The sequence below is a fragment of the Eremomyces bilateralis genome (genome assembly GCF_010015585.1).
Source record: "Eremomyces bilateralis CBS 781.70 unplaced genomic scaffold P152scaffold_23, whole genome shotgun sequence".
Taxonomy (NCBI): domain Eukaryota; kingdom Fungi; phylum Ascomycota; class Dothideomycetes; order Eremomycetales; family Eremomycetaceae; genus Eremomyces; species Eremomyces bilateralis.
The window spans coordinates 225,960-252,523 of NW_022985089.1; the positions used below are offsets into that span (position 1 = coordinate 225,960).

The window sequence follows — 26,564 nt, forward strand, 5'->3', positions numbered from 1 at the left end:
GAAGGCAAAGGCGAAATTGAAGGATGAACGCCGAGAGTATGTTCCAAATCGTGTGCACATTCGGACTCGGCAGCAGAAGAGCAGAGAAAGCATGGCCGATGAGCGATCCGGATCCGCATCATTACCCGGCTCTCAGAGTGCTTCGAGAAATGGATCTCTTGTCGCCCTCACGCCTGTAGAGCAACCTCGCAGCTGGGGTCCAATCAATCGAAAGCCCCCCAGGTCTCCCACGTCTCCATCCACCACTGTATCGAGCTTTCATACGGCTGGAGCGAACGAGACCAGAATTTCCGGAAGCAAGGAATCCCTGAACCGGGTTCCCTCGACCGAAGACGCTTTACGCCCCTCTAGCCACCACAACCGCCGTCACCATCCCAACCTTTCCAACTTGCCGACGCTTGGTCCTGGCGACAAGATTGGCACAGGCGATTCATCGATCCTGTACGACTTTATGCCATCTAAATCAGCCCTCTATCCTACACTTTCGTCCTTCAACATATTTTCCCGCCTCTGTGCTGAAGTTCGCTGGCAGCGTATGTTTCACGCAACTGGCGAAGTTCCACGGCTAGTCTGCGTCCAGGGCATATCACAAGATGACGGCTCGCATCCAATTTACCGCCATCCAAGCGACCATGTGCTCCCCCTCATGCCCTTTTCTCCCTCGGTGGATGCGATCCGGTTGGAAGCGGAGAAACGCGTAGGACACCCGCTGAACCACGTCCTCATCCAGCTCTATCGATCTGGTAATGATTACATCTCAGAACACAGCGATAAGACGCTGGATATCGTCCATGGGAGTAAGATTGTCAACGCTAGCTTCGGGGCGCTGCGGACGATGCGACTGCGGACGAAAAAACCCGAAATCGCCACCATTGCTAGAGCCGAATCACATCCTTCTACAGTTCCCAGCACATCCTCTTCCGACCGAGTAACCCAGCGCGTGCCTATGCCGCATAACTCACTGTTTGTCCTCGGCCCAGACACTAATGCGACCTGGCTTCATGGAATCCAGCCGGACAAGCGTGCTCCCATCGATAGATCTTCTGCCGAACTGGCCGAGGGCGGAGCACGCGTTTCGCTGACGTTCCGGCACATCGGAACATGGGTCAGCGGTGATGAGAACTTGATCTGGGGTCAGGGTGCCACTGCTCGAGACAAGTCAGAGGCACGGAAGACCATCCATGGAGGAGAGGAAGCCAAGAAACTTATCATGGCCTTTGGGGCGGAGAATCGCAGTAGCGAGCAAAATTCCTGGGAGAGGTTCTACGGGAAACGATCCGATGTGCTTGATTTGGCCGAAGGAAGGACGGAGAAGATGATGGTCTTCCTCCCCGCATCCGATCCCTGGGCTCCTTCGGGGGAGCGTGCCTCCAGAGCAGAGCGCATGGTACGCGAGTACATCCACGAGGCCGAGTTGGATGTCGAATTCATCGAAGCGCCAACCCCGGTGCCAGTGCCCGTAGAGTCGAAGAAGGAAGCCGACAAACCGAGGAAAGACGAGGCGGTGTCGTCGACTTCAATCCTTCTCCGGGACATCGATGCCATGCACACAGAGGTCACCGGCGAGTATGCCATCCTAATTTACCTGTCACGCTTCTACCGGACGCCTACGTCTAGTATGCAAACCAAGTCGCATGCCGCAACAGAACTCGAACGCATGTTCCTGCTCAAAGACTTGGATACAGCGCTGCGCCTCATCGAAAGTACGGATAACACACTGCAACAAGGCCACCTTGTCGAACGAGCGCTGGACGCAGTGGAGGCACATTTAAGGGACGACATGAAAAGAAGTGGCTTGGCAGCGGATTGCGTTTTAAGAGTTATCTTGGCCGATGTTGTCTGCTGGATTGGATGGGATGAAAACAGATGGCCGGAACTGATGAGGTTAGCCGATGCAAATGATTGAATTCTAAAACCGGAACTTTCGAGAATTGGTCGAAACATTTGATAAGCTTCTAAGAGAATTTAGATAGGAGTATGAAAATTCCACGTCCATCCCTGAGAGGGATGGTCGATCACTACCAGCAAGCTCTAAACTAGTACAAACCTACGATTCCCGTCCTGCCCATTTATGACCTGTTCTTATTTACCCGTCCCGCTATTGTAGTCCCCACCCCGTCCCTGTGGTCTTTGGCGTTGTGGTCTTTGGCGTTGAGGTCTTTGGCGTTGTGGTCCTTGGTGCTGTGGTCCCTCCTCCGCCTGATCTTCTTCCGCCTGATCCTCCTCCGCCTCCGCCTCTGCTACCGCTGCCTTGCCGATAAGGATTTTGTTGGCGAAATATTATGCCACAAGGGTCCAGTTCGAAGCCAGCTGGGATAGCAGGATCCCGATGATCGTCATGCCTGAATAGACGAATCAAGTTATTGGCCGTAGTGCGATCCTGCCTTTTGCAGCCGAAGTAGTCTCTTCCGGGTGCCTGGCGCACGATACCGACCCGACCATCCACTAGCGAGCGGATCACATCTTGCCCGCGTTGCGGCATAGTGGTCGTAGGGTCAGGTAAATTCCAGCGTTGTGAGGTTTCGGGATAGATTACATCGTATGGGCCCCAGAGGAGGGGGTGGAAATGTGGCTTGAGGTTCCACAAGGAGGCTGATCCTGGACTAATGGCTTCTGAGGTACTCATCGTCAGAGAGTATCGGCATTATGCCCTCAATACTACCACGAACAGTTTCTGGCCCAATCTGGATGATATCCTGTTCGAGGGCATAACCGTTCTCCAATTGACGAGATGTGAGGACCCATGCTTCACACCAATACCCATTATACTGCGACTTGACATTGTGATAGAGCATGGAAACGGCCTGAGCGGATGAATTCGGTGGTAAAGTTGCGGGGATTGTTTGGTGTCGGCTCAAACGGGCTAAAGAAAAAGCTTTCGAAGTCATCAAACCTTACCCCCCATATGGGCCCGAACTTGATCAAATGGTATTGGCAGTTCAGTGGGGAGGTCGCTCCGTTTCCACGGAAATTCCCGCCATGCGTCGAGGTAAGTCCGGCCCAAATGGTTGCTCCATATTTGTAGAAACCAAAGGGGTAGCAACAGGGAGTACCTGTATTGGCGGTTGGCTTCCTCCCTGCTAGCCTCCCTGCTGGCTGATGGGTTTAGCAAGCGTCAGAAGGGAGAAAGCTCCATAAGAAGGACACGGCAGGTTTGGATTGATAGCCAAAGGGCGCGCGAGAGTGGTATTTAGAGGAAGACGATTCGGAGGCGGAAATTGATCGCCTGTGCCTGCCGTAGGCTCTGGATGGTCGATTCCAATTTCGTTGGTCGCCAGCCCGTGAGGAGACAATATCGGATATACGATTCGAGGTCCTCGGGTTTGTGCCTGGCCACATCCGGTGGGAATAGAACGGTTCCGGTCTGTGGGCGTGATATATTGGGTCCTTCTGGAAATATATTCGGGGCTTCTTCTGTACCCTCTCCCCCATAGCTCTTCTGCTTCTGTCACCGTAGTTTCTCCAATCCCACCTCCTAACAGCCGCCTTCTCTTTCAAAGCTGTGCTCGTCGCAGTTGCAAGTACCTAGGCATCTGAGACTGGGCCATGAGGATGTTTCATGAAAAGATACTCAAAGACTCTGAAAAGCAGAAATTCACTCACAAAAGGTGCTAGAACGCCAAAGCAGCAATAAATGAAGACGTAAGGAATGATAGTCGGTGAGAAGGGGGCATTGATGGTGGCTAGATGCATTCCGATGTTAACTAAAAAAGGTCTTGGTCGCCAGAATAATGCCCCCTATGGAATGCTGCTGCTTTCACCACCCAACAAAGCCCTAATAGCTCTTCACTGGTTGGCCTAATATTATTCTCGTTGAATAATGAGACCAAGATCGTACTGTTCAAATGAGAGAGGAATGGTTGAACTTCGCAAAATGCCGCAGGACCTTTGGTTGCTAATATCCCCTTCGCTAGCCATCTGGGAGGAGAGAGGAAGAGATGGGAAGAAGTTGAGCCCTTCGCCGTGACATCCTCCCCAGCCAGCCTTAAGGAGAGCCGTGATTTTTATGTCGCCTAATTAAAGGAGTATAAGACGATACTTTAGTTAAAGTAAGACGAGAAGAAAAAAGATCGAGAGTTTTTCATACCCCGAGGGCTGAGGATATAATTATGCCTCAAGGGCATCTCAGGAAGTGTGTAACACGTGACTATAGTTTCGTTAGGGTTTAGGCAAGCAAAAGGGAGTCCGTCTGGGACTTCGAGTTGGAGAAATCAAGGGTCATTCGCCTTGGACGTGCTCCTCCAGCCTGTCGAGGAGAATCGTATCGACAGACCAAACTGACCAAAGGAAACAAGGGAATTTCATATCATTTGAAAGGCAAATGAAAAAGCAAGTAATACTCGAAGGTTTTCGACGCCTGGGGAAACGCTTCAAGGTCATTAATTTCTTCCGTTCTAAATGGGCCTCCCAGGGAAGGGGATAAACCGCGCGTAAGATGCACGCCTACACAGCGGCGTGCGAATTTCCTAGATTTACAGTAGCTGACCTACTAAAATATAGCCATGTAGCAGTCTCTCATAGCGTAATAGTAGAAACTCCCCTGTTACTCCGTCCGAACGCCGTGTAGTCAACATTCTGCGGACCAGATGCAGCTGCCTTTTCTAAAAGATCCCGTTGACGATATTCGACCCGATCGTGGCACCAGCACCGAATATCGCTGCGTTGCCCATCTTCTTCCCGAACTTCTTGCCCATTTCTTGCCCCTTGTTGGGGGCCTTCCCCTCCCCATTGCCCTGCTGGCTGACGTCCAGGGGCATGTTGCCGTAGTTATTCGAGTGATTCGGTTGGCCGGATCCGGGCGCGATACTCGGACCGCCTTTCTCCTCGATGACCTGCACGTAGGATCGTGGGAAGATGCCCTCCACGCCGGTCCGCTCGTTCCGGCCCTTCCACCAGTCTGCGTTCATATACTCGGTCACGGCGATCCGGTCGTTCGCTTGGATGGCGAGGTCGCCGGAATCGGTGGGCGTGTATGCGTAGAGAGCGGTGGCATGTGTTAGGGCAGGGAGGATGGGTGCGGAAGACGCAGGGGGCGGGGGACCGGAAGCGGAATTTGGACCGGGATATGCGGGGGGGGCGACGCCGGAAACAGATGTGTCTTGGTTGTAGTAGCCGGTGGACTTTTCCGATATGGGATTCACCGAGAGATTGGAGAAGGAATTGGTGGGCGGTGGGGATATCGCTGGTGTTGTTCCGGTGCGTATGTTCTCTTTCGGGAGCTGGTTGAGAATCGAGTTAAGTTGGTCGGGAGTTATGGTGTGGTTGTCTGCAAGATATGCTAGTTCCTAGAACCCAAAGTCAGCCAATGGAAAATGAACATGCGATGAGTCGATTCAACCATGGGGGAGAAGGATACAAGGCGCGTTTAGCCGTGTGTTGAGATCTTCATCTGAAGGGAACGAATCGACTTCATTGAGAGGACATACTGAGCGGATTGTTCTGATTGACCGATTGGTCATGGCGACCTCGAATTCTTCGAATCCCATTTTGCACTATTCGACAATTCCTTGAAATGAAAAGACTTTGATGTTTACTGCGGATTGGAGAATAATCGCTGAAGAAGGTGATGGTTTTGCGTTGTATTGAAGGATGTGCATCATGACGCGGCGTCTGGGTTTCGTCGTAGTCTCGCCTCTCGGAGGTGGTCAGGGCTGTGTAGATTGATTTGCTCTTCCGGTGGTTCCACAACCACCTTAATACTATTTACTCTAGTTATTAATTTCCGGAACTTTCATCGATATGCAATCATGGCTTTGGATGTCGTAATATCATTATTTGTTGATTTTTTACTGGAAGTTTACTGCAAAGTATGATTTTGTTCAGGATGTTCTCAAGACGCTGCGAAGGATCATGAATCTGGAATTTGCTACGAAAAACAATGCTTCCAGCCCTCCATATGCCCTTCTAGTACGGAGTACAGTATGCAAGTTCGGAATCACCTGCAAACGTCGGGGTTCAATGGGACACTGCATTTAGGTTGGAACTAGAACACTGTTCGACGTGCCAGGTTTTAGGATCTGAAGCAGTTGGATAGCATATAGTATTCCTCGGCATCGCTGACACTTAAGATATCTCACGGTCTTACATGCATCAATAAACTCATCTTTCGTGATTTCAAAGTATCCTACTGAAGTTTAGCCTCAATACTTTGGTACAGCATGCCTCTGGAACACGGCGAGCTTCCAACTAGAGAGGCATATGAAGATGCCGTATATCCTGAATTCTACGACATGCTTATTCCCAGACTGTTCAGCGATTCCAACACAAATGAAGACATTCGCCTCGCTGTCAATCAAATGAATGACATGCACGTTAAATCCGCCTCAGACCGATTCGCCATCCTCGATATTGGTACGGGAACGGGCCGTGCCGCGCTTGACCTTGTGAAGGCCATGCGGGCGGAGGAGACACTCCATGGAAACATCTTCGACATACTTCTATTGGAGCCATCGGCATCCATGCTTGTTGAAGCCGTCGCAAAACTCGCGGATCTCAGTTGCGCCACTTCGGCCAGCACGGATACCAGAGCAAAGATTGGCGATGTTCAGACCTTTCAAATTCTCGCCGAAGATCTTGGGGAGACGCTCAGCGACAAAGGACTTCTTGGGAAAATCGACTTCGCTATGTTCACCGCAGGCGGACTGAGCCACATTACTGATGAGCAGGACCTACGACGATTCCTGAAGGGCACGGCGAGGTGTCTGAACGCCGACCACGGTCGGCTCATGCTCAGCATTTTGAACGAGTTCATCTCCGACCAGCTAGCGGAAGAAATTGAGACTGTGAACACCGATGAGACGGTTTGCTTCCGCTCTCAAAAGCACCCCGGCATGAGCATGACGAAATATCCAACCAAGATGCAGATTGACCCGATGACAGGCTGTCGAACGGACTCGTTCGTGTTTGAAACGAAAGCAGCGGACGGTGAGGTGGAAAAGAGGATCCTTCAGTGGACAGTGCGGATGACCTACCTGAAACAGTGGGAGGAAATGCTCGCAGAATGTGGACTTACAGTCGAAGAGACAAGGCAGGGGAAAATCCAGAAATATTGGCTTCTCAAACGAGCATAAATTGGCGTCAGAAGGGTAGGGATGCGTGTCCATGTACGTACCTCTGATCGAATCGCGACTCTGCTGCTGATACCAATATAGATCCTTTACGGCAGAGTTATATATGGTTGCAAATATTATCATGCAATAGGAACTGCTCCCATCGATAATGTGATGTTGCCGCAAGGCTAGCTCCCAGCCATGAGAGTTGGTTCAATGCCTGGCTATCCACGATAGGACAGACGGCACAGCTGAAATGCAGCCTGATAAATACGGATTAATGAAATAGGTAAAAGGAAACCATCTGCAGGTCGTCTTGCATGCATATCAAGAGACATGATCAATTCAGAATGCACTCGCTTTCCCTTGTACGCGCTCCGCTTCTGATTTGTCGGGAGACCTAGGAGAATAGGTCGGGGTATGTTGATCAACCTCTTTTGGATGACGCTCGCGTGGCCACTACATGCGAGAATCAAGGCTGTTTCCAATTATTCGGGCGAACTAGAATCAGCTACATGTAGTTCTCAGTTAAAGCAAAGGGCCAGACGGATCGGGTCTCTCCATTGTCATAAGCCCTGATGAATTGCGCATGCACAATCTGTTGCGCTGAGCCGTCATTTCAATTGGCCGAAAGAGGGAAGACAGACTGTATCACAACCCCCCTGCCATGGCTGATACGGAACTGTAGGCATATTTAACGAAGTATCGGCAGTATCTGGGATGGCGAGAGATGACGACTCCATCAGCGATACTCAAATGTTGAATTGTCCCGAAACCAGCAGCTCTTGCCGGGCGCTAAGGGATGGCATATCATTGGGAAGACGATTGAGGCTTGGATTGCCGTTTCATCGATTTTGGGTCTCCCCACGCCGACTACACGGTGTTAGTTCTTGTTGAGAGGCTTCGCCAATGTCCCCTCGTTCCATTGACATTGAGTCTCTGGACACGGCTTAGACTCCCTCGTTGCGTTGCACAACCAATGCCCCATATGTCGATCATTGTGGGGGTCGATGAAAAGGCTGGTAGAGTCAAGTAGGGCTTAGACGGGGCGCAAGGGCCTGCTTTAACTGCTTGACCCCGCAGACCAAGTTCATATTCCCGCAAATGGTTAACGAGCCCTTCGTGTGGCCATAAGGTCATCTTATCCCTCGTCTGTCCTAATGTACCACCAGGGTACGACTGCGGCTGAGGTAGAGCAAAGGACGAATGCTCTTTCTGACTTACTGACCCCCAACGCGTTTTCGACATGGCCCCCTCCGAATCCGACGACGACAGCAGGCCGGGATGAATCTTCTCTCGTACCTGGGATCAATTGGAAGAGTGACGAAAGCCGTAGAAGATACCATCAATCGGAATGAGGTGAACCTGGGATCTCGAATATTGCTGTGGTCCACGCCTTCACCTCAGTAAGATGCCTGGGAACTTCCGGGGTAATAACTATCTCATACACAGCTCTCTTCAAGCACCCCATGAACCCATTGCCAGTCTAATCACATTGAGGTGCTTCCGCATCCCTTCATCGCCCCATTGTTGGTTGGACTGCGTCTGCTCTGATTGCTGGACTAGGACTCATGAAACAGATAGAACTACCACCCGCAAGCTCAATCGGGGCGATGGCATGTCCATGAAGTGGGCAGTGTCGGGTACGGATGAACCCTTAAGCACCAGAGACTGGTTCCCGAAGACTCAATGTGAGCATCGCCACGTTTCGAGGACGCCACAGGGTGCCATATCGGCCCAAGGGATTTGGGCAGCGGTCCTTTCACCGCCTAGTAGCAGATAGCCTGCCTACTCTCCACCTCTTAAAATTATGACTCTTCCTGCTCCATGACTGTCCCAGGTGGATATATTAGTGCCTCTCGAGGCGAGCTTGCCCTTTCTGGTGATAGTAAGAGCCCTTGCTAGCTGACACAATGACGGATCGTCAAAGTGCGTGTACAATAGAGAGCTTCACGAGCTTGACTGACAGTCCCTTCGCCACAGCATCAACCTCCAGTTCTGGTTCGACTGGGACGCCGTCCATACCCAGTCTCCATCGCGACCAAAGTTGGACGGCTTACTGCCTTCGGTCGAGGGACTCCTGCAAAGACCTCGGAACGCTCACTGCTATTAACCGTGCTAGCATGAAGATGACTCCGAACGGAAAGTCATCTTCTGCTGGCACACCGAGCGAATCTGTCTTCACACCCTCACCCCCCCCACAAAGCACCAACCCAACGAGCAGGTCATATTATTCGGCGTTGAGAGCCCGTAAGAGGGAGTTGGATGAGCATCTGGTTTCTCGAAGTTCTTCAGTCCAAGCTACCAACGGCAGTGGATCGGATATCGAAGCAAAGAAACGCAAGCGTAGAAGGGATGCGGACCTAGAACTGCAGCGGCAGAGAGACATGGACTTGGCCGGGTTGATTGGAACTGTCACCAAGGAAGATTACGGCAGCTCCGTAAAACCGCCACGATCGAGCAGATCGTCTCGGCCTCGCTCACGTACTGAGGTCATCCAGGTTGTCCAAGTCCATGAGCCGGAAGGTCAACCCAGAGAGTTCTCGATAGAAACCTCGGCACAAAATCTTGGTAAGACCACTCGACTTTATCGTGATAGACATACTGAATTTTCACTAGGTCTTGGTCATCGTCAACGATCATTCAGCATGATCAATGACCCCCAAGAATCGGAAGAGGTATCCGAAGAAACACAGCAGGGTGCCGGTAATTCCTGGCTTTTGTGGACATGGCTGCTTGCCCTGTTGCTGTTTGCCGTCTTTCTTGCTGTGTGTGGCATCATGGTCTACTATGAAGTCGTGGTTGCCCGTCGTGTTGGCGGCGACCATCGTCGTCAGTCTAAGCTGCGGAGGGACGTCATGTTGATAGGGTCATTGACCCTTATGGTTTGCCTCGCAGGCATAGCAAGGCTCTCAAGAAGGACTTTGACGGAGACCTGCCTCATGCTTCTGGTCCTTCTCCTATTCCTCAACCTTCGCACAGAGCCCGAGCACATCCCCTGAGGCACCCATACCGTCCCGATTATGGTTTTGCACTTTTATATTCCAGCGTCTGTTCTTCGACTGTGCCGCGGCTACCAAGGCGCGTCGACTCATGGAGGGTTCATTTCGTATCGCGGTCTTTCGGTGCTGTGGTCGGGTTGTTTGGGGTCCACATCCTTCCTCCTCTTGTCTGGTTGCTGCGGATGTGCTGATTTCTTCCTGGGTATAAAAAGTTTCGATATTGTTCCCTTCACTAAAGGGGAGAACTGCGGTGCAACTGCCAATGGGTTTCAGAACGGGAGGATTCAAAACCGGAGGTTGAACATCATGGTTCAAATGCGGGTCCCCTTCTCTACAGGTCGTCGGGGTATCGTCATGGTACTAGTAGATCGTGCTTCCCGGACTAGCCTCATTGCTGCTTCAGCATGGTTTAAGTTAGCCTCTGTCGAAATAAAACTCGAATAATATGTCTTATTTCATGTAAAAGCATTCTCAGGTCGATTAATTGCCTTCATGGTTATCGTACACAAGGTACTTCAGCGGGTTGAGGTATCATCTTAGGCGCTGGTCGTGGAGAGTGTTCGGGAACGCGTCACTTACTGTCCTTTGCTTCTGGGCTCTTATCCGTAGGAATCCGGATGGTATAATATTTTGATCCCTGGATTTTGTCCTAATATGACAGATTTACCGACGGCTACCTGCTTCATGACAAGAGTTGAAGTCGAGAGCACGCGTGGCATGGTCGACGATTGTAACGTGCTGGGCGGAGTTCGTGGTATCGCAAGATTCAGACGCGTCGCGTTAAAGCCCCAGAGCTTGGATGTTTCATTTCTCATCGTACAACACCAAGCTACCGGTCGTTGTTCATCATCAAAATTTAGGCCAGCTATTGTGATTTTCGCACAGGCAAAGTTCGTTTCAGACATCCGAAATTGGCTGAAGCAGTCTATTGGGTGAAAGCTCAGCAACAACGCCCTACCACCACCCCGTCCTGCAGGGGCTTTAACTATCTGTAGTACCATCGATGCATGAAACCATGAAGGCATTCCTGATGTGATCTCTCACTTCGATGAGAATACCAACTTGAACTTAAAAGTTATAGATCCATCCGAGTCAGTCACTGCCATCTCCTCACCATCTTCCACCAGGTCCGTCAGCCGCTTCAGCAGATTTGGTCTTGTCTGCTCCTCAAGGCTTGGAGGAGAGGGATAGTAGAGCGACTTATCATTCGTTCGGATGGTGGGCTTCTTGATTTGACTGCCACACGTATTAATACTGCTACACCATAGTCCTTTCGGGGTTGCGGATCCTTACGTTTCTGGCCTTGCGGCCAAGTCCTCCAGGAACTCGGCGAGCGTATTTGTTTCGTTCACATTAAGCTCCTTCGCAAGCGTTCCACAGACCGGGCAGTCATCCTTTTTCTCATGACGGAAGGTAAAAGTGTAAATGCCGTCGTCCCCGGTATACATCATATAAGTGTTGGCCTCCTCATCCTCCAGGTTCCCCAGACACGGATTGCAGGCTGTTGCAATCTTGAGCGCCTCGTTACAACAGCTAGCGGCAACGATCGCATTCGTGGAAGCAATAGCTGGAATGATGTTCTTGACAACCCCCTGGGTCAAGCTGTATGTGACACCTGAGATATTGAACTCTTGGGCCCTGTTGAGCGCTCGCCGGTAGAGCCAACTGATGTGATCCGGATCGTCAGTGTCAAGCATGTCCCCTATGCCTCTTTTAGTTCGAACCTCAAGAGTAGTGCACTCCAAACCTTACCTTTCCGCTCTTCTTCCCATGCAATGATATGGGCCCACTCGATGCAATGTTCCGGCTGCCGTGGTACGGTTGCAAGAGTGCACAGCGGTACCTGAACTCGTGGAGCGTGCATGTCCAGTTGACACTCCAAGCAAGAAGTCATGGTGGGCAACACGACTTTTGCTTGACCTTTGAAACCTTTTCAAGGATTGTCAGCCTCCTTTCAGACGCTGACTGCAATATATCTCACCTTCAGTTCCGCCATCAATGAGAGGCTTGTATGAATCTGGATTGTTCTCATCCACCATTCCCACCACTGTAGCATTAATCCACCGTCTTGCCTCTATGCTATCAAGCCCGCATATGATAACATTGAACTGCATATAGTAGTTCTCATCTTTGTCTTGGATTTTGCCGTAATACGGTGTGATTTTGACGCCAGGAACTCGCCTTTCGACGAACTTAGCGGCCACGTCACACTTGGGTTTGCCAACGTCTGCGTGACGGAAAAGGAACTGTCTGTTCAGATTGGACACATCGATAATGTCTATCACACTTAATCAATCTTGATAGACCGCACAAAGAACGCGAGGCTTACCCATGTCGATGACATGAATGTCTTTAAACCCGGAGAGAGCAAGATTCTTGAGGAGCTCACAACCTAGACCTCCAGCACCTCTACTTCAGGTTAGAAGATATTCCCCTTGATTACACAGCTGTAGCACATACATGACCCTGGAAAAATATGAGTTTCAATCCCTCAAGCATGGCGCGATGACAACATACAGTACTTTGAGCCTTTCCAGCGTCTCCAAGGTCTCGAGACCTAGGGCGGCCGCTGAGGACGTAAATGGGCCAGGACGCGTGACAATACGCTTCAGATGCTCCCTAATATGCTTATTAGCAAGATTTTTTTCGATAATCCGATGAGGTATATTATCAGTACTTGCCATCGTTGTGAATGGGTCTCGTCCCCATTCAACGTTGAACTCATCGTAGATTTGGCGGCTGCCAGACGTACACAAGCAAACCTGTCGTTAAGGAACCACAGCAGATTTAAAATATTCTCTATCTCGATTTTCGCTTTAGTGTAGGCTCACGGAGTCGAATTAAGAACGGGATAACTCAAGGTTATTTGTTAAGGAAGCTGGAGGTTGCTACGGGTCCGCATTAGATGTGTGACAAATGGGGTTGCTGCCTCAACCCTGAATTCAGAATAATCAGATACATCAACCTGCAGCTCTTCAGCGTTTCGACTATTACCGACAGTCAGCCTTGAATCACGATCTTGTCTATTTCAAGTAATTAAAGTTGAATCGTTGTTTTCAGATGAAGGGGCATGGTGCAATTATCATCTTCCATCTACGTCGGTAACACCCGAACCATTTCAAGATGGGGAAAATCGAGGTATTGGAGGACCTCCCGATCCATCCTAAGCCTGAAGAGCAAGGAGAACCGAAGGGCAAATTGTCCCTAGATGGAATTATCGCTACATTATCGAATCAGCCGAGCGCAGATGAACTTCGCGGAATATTGGAGGGTCTGCGAGATGGCCCAAACCTCTCGTTCATCAAGGAAGTCCCAAATTCTTCAAACACAAGATTGGTTTCTACGCTCCTATCCCATACGATATCAAATTTCTGGGATTTGCTTGCAGAAGAAAAAACATATTCGTATGAGAAGCGGCTATTTGTCGAATTCTTCCGAAGTATCACTGGCCTAGGCGCGATTGTTGCTTCACTCAAGACGAACTGCGCGAAAGGGAAGAGTTCGGCGTCGAAGAGCGAGAAAGTCGATGCTTTAAATCAATGCCGGAGACTGAGGGACCTCCTGAAATGGGCACTGCTCCCAGAAGATGTTTTATTACAAATGCACAAAACGATCCTAGCCCATTTGAAAGACGAAAGAACTAGGAAAGCCCTTTGGCGGGAATACGTTCAGCTACTTGGCTCTGGCCGAATCCCTTCTGCCGTCGCTGAGGCTGAGGACCTTCTACGAGAGGGTGGTCTTGAGAGTCAAGGCAGCTGGCTCGGAGATGGTCGCGAATATTCCCGATGGTTGTCTCGGAGAATTGCAACTTTTACTGGGACGGAAAGCAGGGGGGATGAATACATCGCCGCAGGACAGCTTTGGACCAAGGCTCAGTCTCTGGGATACTCCGATCTCCTCACTGATAGTCTTTTCCGCCATATCCTATTCACTAGCGGAAAAGATGGATCTTCCGTGGAGGCTTTTGTTCGCGCTCTTCCAAAAGTGGATCAACGGAAGTTCCTCCAAACCACAGTAACCTGGCTGTCACGTCTATTCCCCTATACACTTTCATCTAAAGAGGAGGATATATTCAGAGCCATCTCTCTAGCATCTTCAATACTCCAAAGGGTCGTACGGGATGACGACTCGTTAAAAGACCACGTCGTCGATATGGTCACCAAATCTCTCAACTCACGCCAAATCTTCACGGTTGTCACACTACGGACATTGCTACTACTCCTATCCAAAGACAACGAACGAATGCAAACCCTTCTACAGCAATCCCAGGAGCAATTTGGCGACAAGCTATACATAAAACACGCGCCTATTCTCCACCAGGAACAACTGGCACAAGCTGAGCTCATCTGCGCCGGGTATATCCATCGCTCACAGAAAACGGCACTCTTTGCACTTGGAAGATCATCAGCACATATCAACGGCATCTCGAATCGACTGGCATCGACTTCTCAAAAAGCAAGATGGCTGGGGATGGTGGTTGGCATGGCAATTTCCAAGTTGATTGACAAACCCGAAAATAAAATGGATTTTGATGATGATGAGCTCAAGAGCGCGGAAGCTAAGAAATATTACTCTCTCTTGGAAGTGAAGGATAGCGTGGCTCCTCTCGAGCAGGTTAACGACTACTTGAAACATTCCAAGCCCGCCATTGCCCCTTCACCAAGGGCTGCAAAACCCGAAAAGTCGACACAGAAGCCTGTAACGCGAAGACTCGAACCCGGAAGTTCTCCAAAACCACTCCGAGAGCGCCTCATCGGCGGCTCCAGCCCCCAGCTTATCAAGCTCTTCGACTCCCCCGACACCCCCCACATCACTCCCTACGCCAAAGCCGACTCCGACCCCGACGAACCCGAACCCGACCCCACCCTCGTCAACCGCGAGAAGCCCCGCCCGCCCGTCTACATCCGCAACCTTATCGCCGGACTCAACGATAGTGAGAACTACGATCGACACAAGCTGATGCTGGAGTCCGCGGAGGGGCTGATCCGGCGGAAAGCGAACTTTGGAGCGGAATTGAAAGATCGGACGGAGGAGTTGTTGAGTGTGTTGATCGGGATGCAGGATCATTTTGATCTGGATAATTTCAGCGAGTTGCGGCAGAAGGCCGTCGTTGCGATGACGGTGGCCGAGCCGTCGAGGTCCGCGCAGTGGCTCGCGAGGTCGTTCTTTGAAGGAGATTACTCGATCAGTCAGAGGTTGACGATCCTGAGTGCGATGGGACTAGGGGCATTGGAGCTTTCGGGGCTGAAACACGATGGGTCGACATCAAATGCTGGGCCGTCCAGGCAAGCGAAGTTCGCAGATGACAAAAGTATTCCGAAGGGAGTCCGTAAAGCCCTTGCTTCGAGTTCCAGGCCACTGAACATGGCTGTATCTGCCGTTGAACGGCAGATAATAGAGCCATTCGCGTTGAAGGCGGCGGATGAGGTGAGCGGTCCGGACTCCCTCAAGGTGCGGACATTCTCATCGAAGACCTTGGCAAAGAGGCAGCGGCCGAAACCCAAGGTGAATGATTTTGCGAAGGTGGTGGCTGAAGACTTCTTTTTTCCCCTAACTGCACGGTGGTGGGGTCATATACAGGCATTGTAAGATACATGAATTCCCATTTCCCCCTGCTAGTGAGATAGGTTTGACGGACTAACAAAGAGCAGTGGCCAAAAAGACATCCGATTCTCCCCTATGATCCTCCCGATCTTCCTCCAGACCCTCGCTCTCATGGTGGAGGCAGCAGGGCCTTCAAATGTTTCATTGCCACAGATAACCTCGGAGTTATGGGACATTCTCCTGTCCCTCCGTGCTTCAGCCATGAACGAGATGGTCGTTCTGGAAGCTGTGCTATTTTCTATCCTTGTCCTGCTCGAAGCCAACCAGGACCATCGTCGATTGGTGTCGTCACACCCGAAGGAGCTCGTGGAGACCTCTCAGTGGGCGAAGGATATATTGGACAAGGTTGAAAATGGGGAACTGCAAGGGGAGAAAGTTGGGATGCTTGCAGCCGGGGTATACGTGAAGGCCCAAGAGATCGTGAAGGAGTTCCAAACGGAGCTGTTCGGCAATATGATCGACTTTTGAGGAAGTCGGAGCGGAACCCATCGCCATAGAGTCTGCTACGCGGGTTCGGTTGCTCAGCTGTCCAAGATGCCGGACTCCTTGAGGCTCTTGAAAAGCTCGGGCTCCAAGAACTTGCTGACGGTGACATCTTCCGCCAATCCTTTTCTGCGCCGGGTCTTCAGGACGAAGTCACGAGCAGTAGCCTGAGCGGATGCAGGTTCCAAAGGACGTAATTTGATGTCCTTGTCAAGCGGATCACCGGGCACAGTCTGCCACCTGTCAAAGACCAAAGATACCGTAGCCTGACCTTGGGTGTGTATCTAATGGCAGAATTAGCAAAACACAATTGTATCAACAGTCTTAGACTTGAACTTACCCTTAGATCGGTCTCGAAACCGAACGAGTCGATGACAGGAATTTGTCCTTTAACGTGATACAGTGGTGTACCGGCAATGGGTTCCTCCTGCAGCACATGCCCTCTTCGTTTTGCCAAGACAGTGTACACGCCCTTGATCGCATCCGCGGCACCAATGACTCGGCAACTGTAGACTGGTTCCATTAACCGTGGATTTGCCATGAGGAAACTGCTATAGCACGCTCTCCTTGCGGTCGGAATGATTTGACCTCCTCCACGGAAGATCGCCTCGCTCGCTAGCGATACATCCGTGATCTTGAACTTGGTGTTCCGGATCGGTTCTTCGCACAATGGGCCCTCTCTCGCCGCCCAACTGAAGCCTTGTCGAATGGTCTCTCGCACACCACGCAGCAGTTTTTGATCGACGTCCGAGGGCAGCGTATCGTTCTGTAGAATGTTCGGCCCCATATCGTCCGGTCCAAACGCCCAGATATTGCGAGAATCGATCAGGTCATAGCCGTAATGGTCCTCAAAGAACTTGGCAACTTTGCGTATCGGGTCTTTGATGTTGACCTTTCCAGATTCGATATCCTCTGCAATGCCGTCATCCAGCGGCTCGGCCACCATGGTAATCTTGTTCTTCTTGTTCGGAGTAATCGCGTAGCATTTGATCGCTGAGGCTTCGACGACTGTCTCGCAGAAACGAGTGACCGGATCGGACACTTTCAGCTCGATCTCGGCGTACAAGCGCCGTAGGTCATGGAGCACGCAATCCATATACAATTCCCCCGTGCCCAGAATGATATGCTCGCCGGACTCTTCGACTTTCGTCGTGACCAGCGGGTAGCTCTTGTTGATCTTGCGGAGGCCGTCTAACATCTTTGGCAGCTCGGAGGGATTAATCGGTTCCACCGCAACTTTGAACACCGATTCGAAGAAATGCTTGACCGGCCGGAAGATGTATGCGTCTTCGTTCTCGGGGAGCTTGGGCGCTACCACGGTGGCGGATTTGACGATGGAGTTATCGATGCCACCCAGAAGAGCAAAGTTTCCGGCGGGGACGCCGCTTGTGGGGACGTTGTATCGTGCCTCGGATATCCACACGTCGGACACGGTTGCCGTAACCATGTCTTCCTCGTCCTCCATCGTATAGCCTTCTCCAAGGACGCGAACCTGTTGGCCAGGACGCACGGTTCCACTTAATACACGGCAGAAAGCATAGAAAGCTGACGCATCGGAGGTGTTGAAGAGCTTGGTGACATGCAGGATTAATGGACCATCTTGATCGCAATCGCGGATAGCGGCCGCAGTTTTGGTATCGGTTGGGCCGGTGTAGAACCGGTCGAGGAATCGATTTGCTCCATCGGCGGGAGAAGGGATATGATCAACAACCATATCAACAAAACCAGAACAAGGCCCAAAGAACCGGGAACAAACAAGGCACAAAAGTTCCTTCGCATCCGTCTTGTATTGTGACGGCTTGAGTTCAATCCCAAGACTTCCCAAGGTCTCCTTCAGGTCTTCGGGGCTTTCGCTAAGAGCATGGGAGTAGAGCTTGTAAATAGGCTCGAGGACAAATGACACGAACGATCGCTTCGCCCCTTCTTCAATTCCCTTTCGCGTGAACTTCCGGCTTCGGGGATTGAAGAAGATGTCTCCCCATAACCTCATCGTGAAGTCGTCCGAACTAAGCCCGGGGTAATTGGAGGCGTACATTTTCGCGAACGAAGGAAGAGTGAAGCACCAGCCCATAGTGGAGCATGCGAACGCGACGTTGCCCTTTTCTGGACTTAATCGCAGTTTCTCGCCTCGGCCAGGAACCGTGTTTTCGATGATGGTATTCACCTCCTCAACGACATGCTTCAGCTTGAAGTATGCATCGGAGGGCGGAAGTTTTAGCTCGAGGATGAGCCGATCGACCTTGTTGATTACCAGCGTCAAGGGCAAATCTTCGAGAACGGCGTGCTTGATGGCTAGCTCGGTCGTCACTTGCACGCCTTCGACGACGTCGACAACGAGGATAGCACCATCGGCCAGTCTGAGAGATGCGGCAACCTCATCTGCGAAGTTGACATGTCCGGGAGTATCGATAACGTTGACCAAATTGGATTTGCCTTTGGTCGTCTGCAATACCAAGCTCATCGCAGACGCCTTGATCGATAATCCTCGCTCCCGCTCAAGGTTGTGGGTGTCTGTGTATCGCAGTTGTTCGTCCCGTTTCTTTCCCACCCGTCTATCGAGTCTCGCTTGGATCGCATGTGTCTCCATGACAAGCATGTCAATGAATGCCGTCTTCCCATGATGTAGATCTCCGACAAGGACAATATTCCTCACTTGGTCCGGATAGTTCATGATATCCGCCATGAAGTCCCGGGAGTAAAGCACCGGCGGCAGGTCCGTCTCTTCCAAGGTGAACTTCTTCTGCACCACCGGCGCAATGATGGGCTGGGACAATGGCTGGGTATCCTCTTCTTGTACCATCGTCTCGACATCTGCTCCGTACACTTGCTGAGCTGTCGGATAGTACTGCTTGTCTTCGTGTAAGACGACGGCATTTGAAGGCCCTTCTTCGTCCACTTCCATGAGCTGCTGGTCATGTCCAGCCTCCTCTTCCTCCTCTTCGTCATAGACATATGCATCGGCGGTTGGGACAGCTGTCTGCTCCTCGTCGGATTCGGATTCCGGCTCGCCGATGTAGTTGCCGAACCTGCAATTGTCAGTTCGTAGCTCCATCAATTGATGTGTGTGACATACTCATCGTAAAGGTCGTCCATGGCTGCGATCAGCTGCTGTGATATGCGTCCAAGGCTAGATTACAAATTGCGCGTGTATATAGAAGACACCGCAGTTTCGTAATACAAGCCTAGATCTCTAGCCTTTTACAACCAGCGCGCAACGTATATTATCAGTCGCGTTGTCGTGTTGAGATTGCATGGTGAGTGTCTGGGAAAAGTTCATGGTAGCCTGGGTGCCTCAGGCAAACATATATGCAGGATTATCCCTGTTACTCGAAGTTCGCCCCCCTGTCCACATCCCTGTCGCCCCCCCAACCGTCTTCTTCTTGAGATGCGATGCCGCACATCTTCGAGGAGGTGACGACGACCAATTTTTCGATCTCAACGCAACAACTATTCGAAGGACTTTTGCAAGATTGGCAGCTTTCTGAATTCCTTTTGACGCATTACCCAGGATATACTCTATCACTCTATATACCATAACGCCACTATGTCGTCTCTTCCTCCCGTTTACATCGTCTCGGCGGCGAGAACTCCTGTGGGCATGTTCCTTGGGTGAGTGCAATTGGGATATGCCATTGATTGCAATACTGACGCAGCTGTAGGTCTCTGTCGAGCTTGAATGCAATCCAGCTAGGTTCACACGCCATCAAGTGTAAGATCAAGTTCAAAATATCGAATACAATGATCCTGACTGGCGAATAGCTGCCGTTGAACGGGCCGGAATCGCCCCCGACCAAGTCGAGGAGGTCTTCATGGGCAATGTGCTCTCCGGAAAGTATGATCCCTTTCCTCCACAGCTCTATCGTGAACAGCGGACTAAACCACCCTCCAGTCTCGGCCAAAACCCCGCCCGACAATGCGCCATCGGCGCTGGCCTTTCCGAGTCTACCGTCTGCACCGCCGTCAACAAAGTCTGCGCCTCCTCCGTGAAAGCCATGGTCATCGGCGCGCAGACCATCATCACCGGGAATGCCTCCTGCGTCGTGGTCGGCGGTGCCGAGTCCATGTCCAACGCGCCGCACTACCTCCAAGGGATGCGGGGCGGTGTGAAGTTCGGCGACCAGACTCTGGTGGACGCCGTGCTGAAGGATGGCTTGACGGATGCGTACAAGAAAGAACATATGGGATTGCAGGGAGAGGAATGCGCGACGGACCATGGGTTCGGGAGGGAGGAGCAGGATGATTACTGCATCCGGAGCTACAAGAAGGCGATCGCGGCGCAGGAGGCCGGGTGGTTCGGCTGGGAGATCGCACCGATCGAGGTGAGCGCCGGGAGGGGCAAGCCGCCGGTGAAGGTGGAGCACGACGACGAGCCGAAGAACGTAAGTCATACCATCTCCACCGCGTCCTATTGCATGAGCTGACAGCCCTCGTCAAGTTCAACGAATCCAAAACCAAATCCCTGCGACCGTCGTTCAAGCCCGGCAACGGCACCGTCACCCCCGCCAACGCCTCCCCACTCTCCGACGGCGCCGCGGCCCTCGTCCTCGTCTCCGAAGCCAAGCTCAAGGAGCTGAACCTCACCCCCATCGCGAAGATCCTCGGGTGGGGCGACGCGGAGAAGTCCCCCTCCAAGTTCACCACCGCCCCGGCGCTGGCGATCCCCAAGGCGCTGCGGCACGCTGGGGTGGAGCAGGACGCGGTGGACGCGTTCGAGATCAACGAGGCGTTCAGCGTGGTGGCGCTGGCGAATATGAAGTTGCTGGGTGTGGGGGAGGAGAAGGTCAATCTGCACGGGGGCGCCGTCGCGCTGGGGCATCCGTTGGGGGCGAGCGGAGCGAGAATCGTGACCACCTTGCTGGGCGTGTTGAAAGATAAGAAGGGGAAGATTGGCTGTGCGGGGATCTGCAATGGCGGTGGTGGAGCGAGTGCGATTGTCATTGAAAACCTGCAATAAACGTGGAGCCAGGGACGGTGACTGTGGGTTGGTTGAGGGCAACATCGGTTGTGAGTTGGGGGATTTGAGCATACGCTGCTAAGCGAGGTTCCAAGCGGCTAGGAATTGTGATAGAGCCATAGGCCACCGAATAACGTAATGGAAGTATGAACAGGTCATATCCCTGTTTATGAACGGTTAATACTGTACAGTGCGTGATCTGAGTTCCTCGATAGTAGCATTCTTATGCCCCGTAGACAAAGTATGGCACCCGAAATATCCCATGATACGCCATCCATGCTTATCTACCACCTATTGTGGGAATTATAGAACAGAATACAATGCAGCGTATCTATATCTCGTCTCTCTCATATAAAGCATCTCTTCCAGGGAATTTGAACTGCCAGCTCCGCCTCGTGATCGGCAATCCGAGCCAAAAGTCCCAGAGCCGACTCGATTCAAGGATGATGATATTCCATCTAGTCTTGTTAGTTCGGAGCGAAAGACCTCTGGGGTAGATACCACTCACAATCGGCCAGGGAACGCAATCCAGCTCTTCAGCACGAACTTATATGCTCGCCACACCAAATCCACTTCCTCCCAGAATATCTCTATGGTCGTCAACCCTTTGCTTGGGCGCCTCGAAAAGTCTGGATATCCATCATCGTCCACCTTTTCTCCTTTCTTTCTCGTTGCCGGCGATCCGCTACTCTTCGACTCCTCAACCCGCTCTCGATGCGTCTTATTCTGCACCACCGGCCTGCCCACCCGCTCCTCGAGCATATGTCGAAACTGCTGCACCGCATGCAAACTCCTACTCACCCTCCCCAGCGTATTCACCAGCGCTACCAGCTCCGTTCTCCGGAGTGGCGGGTCTTTGCTCGGGTCGTTCTCGTCGAATTCGAACAAAACCTTCAGCGCGGTGCCGTAGCCGGCCGTCTGAAGTTTGCCCCACAGTCGGCACTTGTCGCAGCCGACACAGTCCATGATGCGGCTGATGTTGCGGAACCGGTTGCGGAAATCTTCCTTGAGCCCGACGGCGTCGGGGGACTGGAACATGACGGTCTCGTCGAAGATCTCGTGGCCGGACGGGATCGCGTCCGCGAGGCTCAGGACGAGGCGTTTCGTCAGGCGATCTTGCTCGGGGTCGGCGGAGCAGTATTTGTAGTTCGTGACGTGATTGCGAAGCTTCGAGGTGGCGCGGAGGAGGAGGGCGTAGTTGAAGTACATGTTGGAGAGGCGCTCCGGGTAGTCATGGAGACGGGCGAGATAGCATTCGAGGTTCGGGCCCCATTGCCCGGTCGTTTGGTTGAGGTAGTCGGCGCAGATGTGCGCGGTGATGGAGGTGTGCATGCCGCTGACAACGCGGTAGAAGACTCGCTTTTCGATGCAGGAATCCTCGAACTCGAGTCCGTCGAGCTGGGAGGTGGCTTTCCCCTTGGCGATTGCGTTTTGGACTTGTTGCTGCACGCCTTGCTCATGTAGCACGCTCCGGAGATCGCGGGCCGCTTGAGCTTGGAAGAGGCTGCCTTCCCAAGTACTGGACTCTTCGCTGATTCCAACCTCAGCGGGTTCTTTCGTGAAGCAGTTTTCACCATATATGGTTTCCCACACCTGCTGAGCCCCCACTCCGGCATAGCCTGTGAATCGCTCGGGGTTATCCACCAAGCTGACGTAGTCGCCCTTGGAGGAAGCTCGTTCGTCTTCCGGGATGCAGTAGTCTCGTTCGTCGCATTCGTCGTCCGACTCTAAGACACATGTTTCTTCCACACTTTCCCCTAGCTCGCCCTGTAGAGGACGATCTGACTCTCGCGCCCCCTGCTCTCTCCTGCCTGGATGAGTGGCCTTAGGACCCTCCAACTTCCCCAGCTCACTTGCTCTCCATACCAACGGGATGTCTTCCTCATTGTCTAGCGTATTCACAGCGCAGGCTATATTCCCGCACATCTCATTTTCTTCGGACCAGAAGGGGCATTTCTTGTTATACAGGTTTACTCGGTAGTAGGAGAAGAAGTCGGTATTCTGCGTGATCGATTGGACGTAGGGTTGAAGGATCGAATTGAGGTTCTCTAAGGTGGAATAAGTGGCACAGGCATCTGATACCACTGCGCCTGGTTCGAACTGAAAGGAAGATGGTTTAGTTCCTGGCCGACCTCCACGACCGACGGTTGCCGCTTTTTGGACTCTTTGGCTTACCGCGCAGACATTTGGGCTGGGATCCGTCACGCTGGAGGACGGTGTGCCTCTTGCGTCCTCGCCAGCATGTGTAGAGCCTAACAAGGTGAATACCGCCAGGTAAAATACCCTTGCTGCGGACTTCATACTTGCAGACACGACCTGTGACTACCGTGCCCAAATGTCAGCGTCTTGTATATAGATTGCCATTTTCGAGAGAGGACTGAAAACAAGAGGAAGATATAGGCTTTCAACACCCAAGTATACATTATCTCTTCTTTGAGGCCACGGGGCAGCCGTTTCAAGCCGGCTGGGATAAAGGAAACACTTACAGTTTTGGGCGAATCGGCTTGAAGCGTACAGAGATCTCCTTCCGGACAGCGAGGGCTTTGACAAAGATTATTCGGGGTCCATGGCTAGTGAGCTCCAAGGACCTTAGTGCGGAGAGTGAACAGATTAAATATCAACCTGGAGAAACCAGGATGGGAAGCAGTACTCCGGCAGTAAATTAAAGCCAGGTTGCAGATTGATCTGATATCAAGATCAATCCACTGTGGCATGACATCGCCATTGGGATCCCGTACGCCCGTCAGCCACAGCGGAAGTCGCGTTCGGCATCCCTGACTCGCGTATTCCGATGCGCTATGATTGGAAATCACCGGTTCATGTCGCCGCCGTCACGTGCTGATATTGCCCAAGAAGTGGGTCTCCATAATCCTAGCACGTGACTTCAATTTCCTTGCACACCATAAAACTTCTGCATCAACATTTTGAATCTGCTTCATGAGTTTCATCCCCCATCATTTGGGTCGTCTATTCAAATTTCCCTTGTGAATTGCGCCTTTGGAATATTGCGAGCGTTGTGAAGCATCTGAATTTTAGCGAGTCTTAAGATCTGGCCTGTTATCACGCATTTTCTCCATAATCCCTACAATGTCTTCACAGCCGCAGTGGTGGGATTCATATCCCGCGCCAACTACAACTCCCCCTGTGTTTGGCCGCGAGGAACTCCTCCGCCTTTTCCAAACCCTGGGCGGCGATGTCCTGTCTGCAGGCCTGCTTCTTGTCGATGTCAGAAGGACGGACTATGAAGGTGGTCTTATCAAGGGCTCGATGAACCTTCCTGCTCACTCCTTCTACCTGAACCGCGCTCCGCTGTACAAGCTGTGCCTCGGTGATGGCGTCACCGGCATCTCTCGAGTTGTCTTCTTTTGCGGATCCTGTGGGAGTCGGGGGCCACGCGCCGCAGGCTGGTTTGCTGACTATGTCGCCCAACGGGCACAAGAGGACGGGATACCTGAAAGTATCAAGGTCTACACGCTTGAGGGTGGGATCAAGGGGTGGGTCAAGGGAGGGCCGGAGTACATCCAGTTCATGGATGCTTTCGAGCCCACCTATTGGAAGCCAGTTGAGGATCAGGACTCCAAGCAAGGCGATAAGCCGGTTGCAAAGCCACAGGGAGCTCCGGATTCGAAGAGCAGCGAGGGAGCGGCTTAGCACGATCTAAGCGACCATGGGAGGCCTGAACTCGGTCTCCTGTGGCGAGTATGTTATCAATGGTACGTGGTCTCCGTGTTTCCTTTCCTTCAATGTTTGTCAAGTGATGAGTACACACCATAGTGGTTTTAGGAAGAGCCGTATGAGGGGCGGTGGCATCGACATATGCCCTGCTATCTATGCTTACAAGATGGTTTCTGATAACAAACACTCGAGTTTTGCAGCCAGCGCTTTCTGTACTTATCAGTGCTAACTTTACTCAAGAATAGGCATGGCTTTTTGTCTCTGGGCCATAAAAGGCTAGAGCACTACGTTGGACGGAGGCGCAATGGGACTTTTCGTACCGACTTTTCCTAGTCTTTGATGGCATTCCACGAACTCCAGATGTAGGTCATAATCGCATCATCACGGCCCCGACTAAATTGCGACGACGTGAGATCGTTCACAAATTCATGGACTGCAGATGTGCGTCCACGGCGGATTGATTATTGGAGACGTCCGCATTGCACTCGCTGCAAGGATCCAAACTCCCTGCAGACTGAAAGCGGCCACTCCATCGCTCAAGTGACTTTGACCGCGGGTAGCACACCACTCTGTGCTTCTCACTCTCTTAGTATTCCTTCGATGCTACCATAATCTCTGAATATCAGGTGGTGGGATCATGGACAAGTCCAATTTCATCACAGGTTTCATCAGAGAGACTGCCTGTCAGGGCCGAAGTATCTTGACGTGGTTTGAAACTGTTCTTTCCCCTGTCGCCGTTACTTGAGGATTTGGCATGCCTGCAAGCAGGTTATTGATACCGTACATTCCTGTTACTTCCACCTCCAACATACCTGCAACCACACTCGTTTCCGTTTCCATGCAACATAGTTTGCCTTAGTTAGCTTAACCTCCCCATGTGCGTGATGGGACACCAGCTATGCTGAGAGTTGGGGCGAATCGGAGGTACTTTGACTTCAAACCAACTCAGACTCTCCACACACGTTATGATTTTTATAGTTTTATATCAATTGCGCTCTTCAGCCACTTTTCAATATGCGGGACTATGTCTACCTTAAATATTACGAAAGCCTGTTTGCCAGTCCGCTGATTTCCACAGAGTGTACGGAGCGCACTTCAGACGCTGCGACAATATTTCTATGCTACAACGCCACCATCATCGTCTTTTCGTTTTAAAAGGTTCATGAAAATGACCAATCTAAGTCACGATCCCGCTATAATGCTAGAAAGTCTTCGTCTAAAGTGTGTGTGATATGGGAAGCAACTTCAAACACTTCCACTACGCAGGTCGGTACTTGCGGCCGATCAAACTTCCGATTTCTGCGGCCCATACAGTCATGGGACTATTATGACATGTAGTTTTTAAAGTAAATTGGCTCTGTCCAGCCAATCTCTCTAATTCGACGCTTGACCTTGCGTGAAAGAACAGGCCACCAGCCCATAACGTCGCAATCTCCCTGCGTAGAGGAACGAGTCACTCAGCATATTCGAAAGCAAGCTAATTGAAGTCTGGGTGACTGATAAGATCTAATACGCTCCTCCCAAAGAAGTATCAACCTTCATATTCTAATCGCCACGCGCTCAACGCCGCGGAGCAAGAAAGAAAATGGGGATGATTAACTCCCAATACCTGCTTCCGTAGCTTTGCACATTCATCCATTAACTGGAGAGCTTTCGTCTGCTGTCCCATCGCTTTCCATGTAAATGATAGGTTGTTCATGCTGCTCAGCGTGTCTGGATGCTCCGCGCCAAGCACCCTCTTTCTCGTCTCCATCACTTGCACCTCCAGCTCTTCGGCCTCCTTCCATCGGCCTTGAT

At 51.7% G+C, this 26,564-nt stretch overlaps 12 protein-coding genes across 12 annotated transcripts in view; 6 read left to right on the top strand and 6 right to left on the bottom strand.

The window, feature by feature from the left end:
- Positions 1-391: 391 nt before the first annotated feature.
- P152DRAFT_364297 (uncharacterized protein) lies at positions 392-1,288 on the top strand (the record flags this gene model as incomplete). The annotated part of the gene is made up of 1 exon (XM_033675406.1): positions 392-1,288. A coding segment is annotated over one exon (897 nt), but the record flags the coding sequence as incomplete, so codon positions are not given.
- Positions 1,289-1,839: 551 nt separating this feature from the next.
- Positions 1,840-2,719, bottom strand: P152DRAFT_155940 (uncharacterized protein). Its single transcript, XM_033673968.1, has one exon. It carries the CDS (start codon positions 2,624-2,626, stop codon positions 2,099-2,101), a length of 528 nt encoding a protein of 175 aa, XP_033531286.1. The 5' UTR covers positions 2,627-2,719; the 3' UTR covers positions 1,840-2,098.
- Positions 2,720-4,601: 1,882 nt separating this feature from the next.
- On the bottom strand, positions 4,602-5,478 carry P152DRAFT_509175 (SH3-domain-containing protein; the record flags this gene model as incomplete). Its single annotated transcript, XM_033682614.1, has 2 exons — positions 5,427-5,478; positions 4,602-5,285 (listed from the first exon to the last, which is right to left on the bottom strand). Exons 1-2 carry the CDS (start codon positions 5,457-5,459, stop codon positions 4,602-4,604), a joined length of 717 nt encoding a protein of 238 aa, XP_033531287.1. The 5' UTR covers positions 5,460-5,478.
- A 240-nt stretch (positions 5,479-5,718) lies between these two features.
- Positions 5,719-7,568, top strand: P152DRAFT_461340 (uncharacterized protein). Its single transcript, XM_033680109.1, has one exon. The coding sequence runs from the start codon at positions 6,159-6,161 to the stop codon at positions 7,068-7,070; it is 912 nt and encodes a 303-aa protein (XP_033531288.1). The 5' UTR covers positions 5,719-6,158; the 3' UTR covers positions 7,071-7,568.
- A 1,394-nt stretch (positions 7,569-8,962) lies between these two features.
- Positions 8,963-10,495, top strand: P152DRAFT_451851 (uncharacterized protein; the record flags this gene model as incomplete). The annotated part of the gene is made up of 3 exons (XM_033678255.1): positions 8,963-9,620; positions 9,669-9,881; positions 10,098-10,495. The coding sequence occupies 3 exons, from the start codon at positions 8,963-8,965 to the stop codon at positions 10,493-10,495; spliced, it is 1,269 nt and encodes a 422-aa protein (XP_033531289.1).
- A 544-nt stretch (positions 10,496-11,039) lies between these two features.
- P152DRAFT_155721 (uncharacterized protein) lies at positions 11,040-12,967 on the bottom strand. Its single transcript, XM_033673966.1, has 8 exons — positions 12,729-12,967; positions 12,569-12,670; positions 12,512-12,517; positions 12,381-12,460; positions 12,033-12,329; positions 11,804-11,980; positions 11,345-11,753; positions 11,040-11,287 (listed from the first exon to the last, which is right to left on the bottom strand). The coding sequence occupies exons 1-8, from the start codon at positions 12,758-12,760 to the stop codon at positions 11,092-11,094; spliced, it is 1,299 nt and encodes a 432-aa protein (XP_033531290.1). The 5' UTR covers positions 12,761-12,967; the 3' UTR covers positions 11,040-11,091.
- Positions 12,968-13,174: 207 nt separating this feature from the next.
- P152DRAFT_403044 (uncharacterized protein) lies at positions 13,175-16,123 on the top strand (the record flags this gene model as incomplete). Its single annotated transcript, XM_033676686.1, has 3 exons — positions 13,175-13,550; positions 13,638-15,636; positions 15,703-16,123. The coding sequence occupies 3 exons, from the start codon at positions 13,175-13,177 to the stop codon at positions 16,121-16,123; spliced, it is 2,796 nt and encodes a 931-aa protein (XP_033531291.1).
- Positions 15,909-19,365, bottom strand: P152DRAFT_155872 (P-loop containing nucleoside triphosphate hydrolase protein). Its single transcript, XM_033673967.1, has 3 exons — positions 19,212-19,365; positions 16,479-19,164; positions 15,909-16,422 (listed from the first exon to the last, which is right to left on the bottom strand). Exons 1-3 carry the CDS (start codon positions 19,229-19,231, stop codon positions 16,177-16,179), a joined length of 2,952 nt encoding a protein of 983 aa, XP_033531292.1. The 5' UTR covers positions 19,232-19,365; the 3' UTR covers positions 15,909-16,176.
- Positions 19,366-19,682: 317 nt separating this feature from the next.
- On the top strand, positions 19,683-21,279 carry P152DRAFT_441525 (thiolase; the record flags this gene model as incomplete). The annotated part of the gene is made up of 5 exons (XM_033677707.1): positions 19,683-19,747; positions 19,798-19,847; positions 19,898-19,970; positions 20,028-20,517; positions 20,574-21,279. 5 exons carry the CDS (start codon positions 19,683-19,685, stop codon positions 21,090-21,092), a joined length of 1,197 nt encoding a protein of 398 aa, XP_033531293.1. The 3' UTR covers positions 21,093-21,279.
- A 43-nt stretch (positions 21,280-21,322) lies between these two features.
- On the bottom strand, positions 21,323-23,407 carry P152DRAFT_461346 (endoplasmic oxidoreductin). The gene is made up of 3 exons (XM_033680110.1): positions 23,268-23,407; positions 21,601-23,192; positions 21,323-21,550 (listed from the first exon to the last, which is right to left on the bottom strand). The coding sequence occupies exons 1-3, from the start codon at positions 23,391-23,393 to the stop codon at positions 21,424-21,426; spliced, it is 1,845 nt and encodes a 614-aa protein (XP_033531294.1). The 5' UTR covers positions 23,394-23,407; the 3' UTR covers positions 21,323-21,423.
- A 618-nt stretch (positions 23,408-24,025) lies between these two features.
- On the top strand, positions 24,026-25,204 carry P152DRAFT_156262 (Rhodanese-like protein). The gene has a single exon (XM_033673970.1). The coding sequence runs from the start codon at positions 24,180-24,182 to the stop codon at positions 24,741-24,743; it is 564 nt and encodes a 187-aa protein (XP_033531295.1). The 5' UTR covers positions 24,026-24,179; the 3' UTR covers positions 24,744-25,204.
- Positions 25,205-26,298: 1,094 nt separating this feature from the next.
- Positions 26,299-26,564, bottom strand: part of P152DRAFT_468299 (HET-domain-containing protein) — a gene marked incomplete at both ends in the record, with an annotated part of 3,574 nt that continues 3,308 nt past the window's right edge. Inside the window, one exon of the mRNA XM_033680817.1 lies at positions 26,299-26,503. Coding sequence (XP_033531296.1) covers positions 26,299-26,503 — 205 coding nt within the window. The remainder of the gene's footprint in view (positions 26,504-26,564) is intronic.

What these genes read in the sequence shown, in the direction of transcription:
- P152DRAFT_155940 (XM_033673968.1), bottom strand. Translation starts at nt 2,626, where the DNA reads ATGAGTACCTCAGAAGCCATTAGTCCAGGATCAGCCTCCTTGTGGAAC.
- P152DRAFT_461340 (XM_033680109.1), top strand. Translation starts at nt 6,159, where the DNA reads ATGCCTCTGGAACACGGCGAGCTTCCAACTAGAGAGGCATATGAAGAT.
- P152DRAFT_155721 (XM_033673966.1), bottom strand. Translation starts at nt 12,760, where the DNA reads ATGGGGACGAGACCCATTCACAACGATGGCAA. An exon ending in CCCATTCACAACGATGGCAA is followed by an intron (nt 12,671 to 12,728) that starts GTACTGATAATA and finishes TAAGCATATTAG; the next exon opens with GGAGCATCTGAAGCGTATTG. An exon ending in TTGGCCGCAAGGCCAGAAAC is followed by an intron (nt 11,288 to 11,344) that starts GTAAGGATCCGC and finishes TACGTGTGGCAG; the next exon opens with TCAAATCAAGAAGCCCACCA.
- P152DRAFT_155872 (XM_033673967.1), bottom strand. Translation starts at nt 19,231, where the DNA reads ATGGACGACCTTTACGATGA. An exon ending in ATGGACGACCTTTACGATGA is followed by an intron (nt 19,165 to 19,211) that starts GTATGTCACACA and finishes TGACAATTGCAG; the next exon opens with GTTCGGCAACTACATCGGCG. An exon ending in GTTTCGAGACCGATCTAAGG is followed by an intron (nt 16,423 to 16,478) that starts GTAAGTTCAAGT and finishes TTCTGCCATTAG; the next exon opens with ATACACACCCAAGGTCAGGC.
- P152DRAFT_461346 (XM_033680110.1), bottom strand. Translation starts at nt 23,393, where the DNA reads ATGAAGTCCGCAGCAAGGGTATTTTACCTGGCGGTATTCACCTTGTTA. An exon ending in CCAGCCCAAATGTCTGCGCG is followed by an intron (nt 23,193 to 23,267) that starts GTAAGCCAAAGA and finishes TCTTCCTTTCAG; the next exon opens with TTCGAACCAGGCGCAGTGGT. An exon ending in ATTGCGTTCCCTGGCCGATT is followed by an intron (nt 21,551 to 21,600) that starts GTGAGTGGTATC and finishes TAACAAGACTAG; the next exon opens with ATGGAATATCATCATCCTTG.
- P152DRAFT_156262 (XM_033673970.1), top strand. Translation starts at nt 24,180, where the DNA reads ATGTCTTCACAGCCGCAGTGGTGGGATTCATATCCCGCGCCAACTACA.